General features: G+C 37.0%; 1 protein-coding gene across 1 annotated transcript; it reads right to left on the bottom strand.

The window, feature by feature from the left end:
* Positions 1-720: 720 nt before the first annotated feature.
* Positions 721-5,129, bottom strand: cd59b (CD59 molecule (CD59 blood group) b). Its single transcript, XM_028026716.1, has 3 exons — positions 4,889-5,129; positions 1,930-2,031; positions 721-1,078 (listed from the first exon to the last, which is right to left on the bottom strand). The coding sequence occupies exons 1-3, from the start codon at positions 4,941-4,943 to the stop codon at positions 879-881; spliced, it is 357 nt and encodes a 118-aa protein (XP_027882517.1). The 5' UTR covers positions 4,944-5,129; the 3' UTR covers positions 721-878.
* Positions 5,130-5,941: the final 812 nt, after the last annotated feature.

The following is a 5,941-nucleotide window of genomic DNA, read 5'->3' as shown; positions in this document are numbered from 1 at the left end:
GTAGTTCAGGATTTTTGAACAAAAGTTCTGTTGAAAGATTATAAGCAGTAAATGTCATAGTTATACTAGATGTCTATTTGTATTTTTATTAGTTTGAATCCAGTCTAGACTTCAGTAGTTGAAGGTAATGACTGGTCAGAGTGAAGCAAAGGTCAACGCAGATTTCGACTGTATGGAAGAACCATAATCACTATAATATCATCAATGTATATATAACATTTGTTGGTGTTAAAGTGTTTATTTATTACCAGAATTAATAGTCCTTTAAAGGTAACTCAGTAGCCTGCTTTTATAACTAGGTCAAATTAAGGTTTTGATCAGGAGATCTATGGAGCTAAATTGGGGCCAAAAATTTGCTCAGATGTTTGTTGTTTGTTTTTTTTTTTTTATGTGAAAATTGTTTTGTTTTTTTTGAAGCATAAAAACTATTTCAATCCTGAAAAGATTTTAAACTAAAAAATTTCAAAACTACTGTTCTTATTTATTTTTTCCTCTGTTTCAGATCTTTTTATTTTCAGAGGAAATTTTGTTTTGCATTTCTTTTTTTTCTTCTTTTCTTCTTTTTTTCAGTTTAAAATAAAATATTTGGGAATAAACTTTATGGCCTCAATTCAGCACCACAGAAAAACCCCTGATTGACCCAATTTGACCTGAACCAGATTCAAGGATGCAACAACATCTTGTTCCCGAGAACCAAACAAAAAAAAAACAGGACCAGAATTTAAAAGCCAGAACATTTTATTTCCTGCTAAACCAACAGAAAATCACATTTCAAATTAGTAAAATCAGATTTACAGAAGAGACCTGAGGAGCCGCAGGAGCCTGAAAACAACCAGCGATATAAAGTTAACGTTTATATCCAGAACAGCTGCAGCGATTCAGAACCAGAACCACCAAAGGCTCAACAGGGACCACAGCAGAACCAAGACCAGGCCGGCTGCGGGGGCCGTGGAGCCCGAGTTACACAGGTTACTGTTGCAGCACCTGTATGTGAATCTGGAGATGGACGGGAACATCTGGGTGAGGCGGGACACATCACAGTCTGTGTACCGGATACACTGCCGGATCGTCTTCCCACCTGCAACACAGAACACCTGAGAACCTGGGCAGAGTCCGAATATTAAACTTAAACATAACAAGACAAAAAAAGAAATAAAAGTCTTAAAATCCTGAGAGGAACATTGTGGTGGAGGTTTGTATGACGGTGTATCAGGGCCACTGTAGATAGAGGAGTAAACTTTTGCCAAAAAACTTTAAAATTGGCTAGAAAATAATCAGAAGTTTTAATATAAATTTCAGAAATCTTCTAGAAAAAACTTGGAAATGTCTGAGTTCTGAAAGTCACAAATGTTTTACTTTTGAAAAGTCTCAAAAGTCAAATCTGGCAACTTTTCAAACTCAGAAATTTCCAATTTATTTCTAGAAGATTTTTAATATCTCTGTCAAATTTTCAACTTTTCAAACTCAATTCTTTTCTGGAAAATTTCTGGAATTAAGATCAAAATTTCAGATGTTTTTCTAGCAAATTTCCGACTTTTGGAGCTCAAAATTTTCCAATTATTTTCTAGAAAATATCTTGAGTTTTTTGGCTGAAACTTACGCTTCTTTTTTTCTATTTACAATGGCCTTAATACGACGCTGTAGGTTTAAATTTCAAATAAATAATTTGGTATAAAGTGAGAGTGAAGAAGTATAATCTAAAAAGCTATTTGAAGAAAATGAATTGAAGAAGCTTATTCATCTGATAAAGGATTTTAAGAGGACAAACAGCTGCAGAAGAGCCCAGGTCTGGTCATTTAAGCAAGTTCACCTTTAAAGCAGGTCGCAAAATGCTGAGAGAAGTCTCCAAAACCCTAACATGTCATCTTGGGTCCTACAGAAGGCTCTTTGGTATGAAAGTGTGTGCAAGTACAGTCTAGTTAAACCGACCTTGATCGCTCAGAGAGATGCACGAGTCTTCAAATGTGCACTCCTGCACGTTCTCGCAGCGACCCGTGTAATCCGCACACCTGTAGCAGCGAAGCCCAGAACCTGAAGAAGAGGAGCAGAGAGTCAGGAGGAAGATCGCTGCTGGTGATGGTTCCCATTGTTCATAGATCTGATGTCATTTTTAGAAGAAAATCTGACTGATCAGACGGTAGAGCAGAAACGACTATTCAGATTAACGAATTGATTATTGACATAATCATCAACTAATAACTGATTAATCGTTACCTGGAATAAACAGCTAAAAAAAAGTCAATTTCTTGAAAAGCAACATATGTAGAGCACTAATTGAGACTAAACTGGAGAAAAAATATAAACATTTTGCATCTAAGATACAAAAAAATCTTTGTTTGTCGGATAAACGTTGTACCAAGTTGCAGTTTTAGCTTCACCTGGTTCAAATTCTGTAAAACAAAATCTCCTGTTGATCACCAAACTGATGTTCAGTTATGAATCAATTAGTAAAAACAGAAACACTGTCCTGAAGTTAGTCCAGCAGAAAGAGCTCAGCTTCTCACATGTGGAAATATGTTTTAGCTGCAGATGATCAAACGTTCACTAAAGGATTTTATTACAGTTTAGGTAATAAAATGTTTATTTTCTCACTTGAACAATGAAGTGAATTATTTGTTTATGTAGGAGCCATTTATCCTTTTCTGTGTTTATCGCCACCAGGGGGCGAATTTCATTTTGAGTTCTGTGTGTCTGATGGGGGATGGGTATTTAAGGTCAACCGTGATTCGGTTCAGGTGTTGTTAATGGGAAGAGGCAACAGTTTTCCATTGTGTTTGGTTTAGGTTTTGATGTCGAATTTACGTGTAACTACATGGAAGTAGCAAAACAATGGACATTGTTCTGTACAATAAATGACCTTTTTATAAGTCAAACTAAAGATCGGCATGATAATCTCTACTGAACGCACGTAAGACCAACGCCTTTCAAGCATAACAACCAGTAGCCTAAAATATAGGATTTTAGCCGCTACAGTTTATTTGCGTCTTCTAATGTATTTTTAATCTTGTATTAAAAGGTTTAAACGGTTGAATGAAAAATCTGCAGAATGTGCCAAATTTATTATTCGATTAATTGTCAGAATAATCAATAGATTAATTGATAGTTAATTCCAGCCCTGAACAGAAGCTTTTAAAGCTGATTCAAATTTTTTACATAATTTGAATAACGGGTCGTAAAGCCTATAAACCTTAAAAAGTTTTATTTCAGGGGAACTGTATTTCAGATCAATTATTGACAATAATCAATAATAAAAATAAATTATGAGCTTTTCATTTCTCTGATGTCAAATTAGACTGAATGTTTCCTGTTTCAGCTGGTAGTAATACATTTGTTTCTATTTGTCTAAAGCCAGAATAATATTGAGAGATTCTCTCATTATTCTGGCACATTACACCTGAGCCAGGTGTGTTTTATTTTTTTGTTTGTTTGGTTTTTTTCCTTCATATTTTTGAATAAAACTGTCTTCGGCTAATCAGAGGTGAGTAGAGGCAGCTGGAAAACAGAGAGCAGGTGTAAGAGAGGAAGTATTATTTATGGAGTTGTTTTTGCGAGAGGATTCTTCAGGACGCTCTCCCTTCCCTTGCGTGCGAAGCACAAAAGTTGGACCAAATATGACTTAGGAAGGATGCTGTTTTGACAGATAAGAACAATAATTTGTGATGATTTGACTTATTTGGCAATCCTGAAATGGAGCAGATGTTGAGGTCAAGAGGTCAGAATATTTCTAAGGACGTCCAACACACACTGAGTCTACGGGCTGCCAGGATCCTTACGTAAATCAAGGGCAGTATTGCTATTGGTCGAAACTTTCCAACTCACATCAGTAAAGATGAGATTGTATAAAAAAGGATGATGTTAAGAATACGGAGAGATTTTTGGTTTTGTACTGATGAAGCTGTAAGACGAATCCGTGGAAGAGTGTAATAAATCTCCCAAACCCGTCGTGGCTATCAAGGAATTACGTCTCCATGGGATTTATTTACCTACATATTTAAGAGTTAGCCACCTTTCAATTCTCCAACACAGGCAGAAGAAATGAGGCGATGGGAAACCCTGACATTAAGGGTTTCAATCTTTAATGTGTTTCAATCTTTAGCAGAAGCTAAAGATTTAAACACATTAAGTAACAACCAATAAGTAAATGAAGGCAAAACGAAAGAGAATGAACAGCAAGTAAATAATCCAAAACAGAATCAAGAACAACTCAAACCTAATGAAACACACAATGAAATAAAATAAAAGAACCAAATCTAAAACCAAAATAAACAAATGATTTAAAAAGACTGAATGAACAGATGAAACTAAAAGTCCAAACATGTATAGATTATGACACTTTTCTCTAGTAGTGGATAATATTACCTCTCAACTTTATGAATTAAATCAAACTCTTTTGGGTTTGCTGGGATTTTATCTCATTCCTCCTGACAGAACTGGTTTACCTGAGCCAGGTGTGAAGGCCGCTTCGCTCACACACCTTTTCCCTTTACTTAAAAGTTTCTATAGGAGTGAAAAAGTCAAAATATTGACTTTTTAAAATCAATATTAAGGAATTGTTGACTTAAAACAAGTTCCTATATCTTGCTGAAAAGTTAATTATGTTAGTTTTGTCTTAATTCAAGATACCTCCAGTAATATTTGGTAAGAGTTTGTGTTTTTGCAATGTGCTCAACCTCAAAATCAGAAATGTGTGAATCTGTGGCAACAAAAATCTCTTCACAGCTTCAATCTTAGAGACAAAATCACAAAATGAAAGTTAGTTGATCCAAAACTAAAATCAGAAATGTTTAACTAATGTGAATATTTTCCTTAGAGCATTTCTCCTCTGCAGTTTGTTTCTCTCTCTCTCTGTCTCTAAAGATCAGGTTCTGCCGGGTCCAGTTCCACTCACCCACATGCAGCATCCCGGACCAGAGCAGCAGAACCAGTCCGAGGCAGCGCTTCATGTCGCAGCTGAAGTGAAGCAGTTGTTAGCGGAGCGTCTTGCTCGGTGTCGGTCTGTTCGGCTGTGACCCGCAGAGGACGCCGGACAGCAGCTCTTTGTCCACCGGACCACAAAGACCCGCAGTGTTCAGAACCTCCTCCTCCTCTGAAACAACCACTCTGCCTCTGGTGCTTCCCGTCTGCTCAGACTGTTTATCTGCGTTGATTCCTGATCCAGGTTCTGCTCCAACTGGGTTTTTATGTTTTGTTTTGTTTTTTACACCTGATAGTCCAGTAGACTCGGTTCGATAAGCGTCCAAAACTGTGATTTTTGTTACATTTTCAGCTGGTATGGTTCATCTTTTCACACTGCAGTGTGTCAAATTAAACAAACTAATTAAAAAAACCTGTTCGCCTCCTCACCTGTGGTGGCGCTGCACCAAGAACAACTGAAGGAAACGACAGGAAAACCTCCGAAGACACTGAGCACAACTTCCTTCACAAAATGTCAACAAAAAACGAGAAGCGGTTTTAAGTCTTTGGTAAAAGACCACAAGTCATTTCTCCCACTAGCTCAATACTTTTGCATTTGTTTTGGTTGTATTTACCCAGAATGCATTGCACTATAGTTCACTTCCTGCTTTTTGAGCAGTCTCGGGTGCATTAGAACAGTGCCAGAGTTCACTTTACTCGAACTGAGACCTCAGTTTTTAGTATGACATAAAGTATTCATGATTTTACGAAGAAACTTTTCAAATAAGTAAAGTCAAGCTGCTGGCCACGTCTCCCTAACTCAACGTTTACACTCACGCTTGAAAGTGGCTGCAAACAGATGCAAAATTTTATAGCTACATCTTTGAAAAGCCACAGTGGAACCTCCTGCACAACCGACAAGAATGCAGCGAGTAATTTCTTGATTGTAAGTCAAAACACTTGTCTTTTCCACTAGCCATTATACAGCCAATGCAATGGTAATGCCAGCTGACCAAATGTGCTGGGGCTCTGGTTTGGTTGCTAGGTA

The sequence above is a fragment of the Xiphophorus couchianus genome, chromosome 2 (assembly GCF_001444195.1).
Source record: "Xiphophorus couchianus chromosome 2, X_couchianus-1.0, whole genome shotgun sequence".
In the NCBI taxonomy this organism is placed as follows: Eukaryota; Metazoa; Chordata; class Actinopteri; order Cyprinodontiformes; family Poeciliidae; genus Xiphophorus; species Xiphophorus couchianus.
This window is presented reverse-complemented; position numbering and strand designations above follow the sequence as displayed.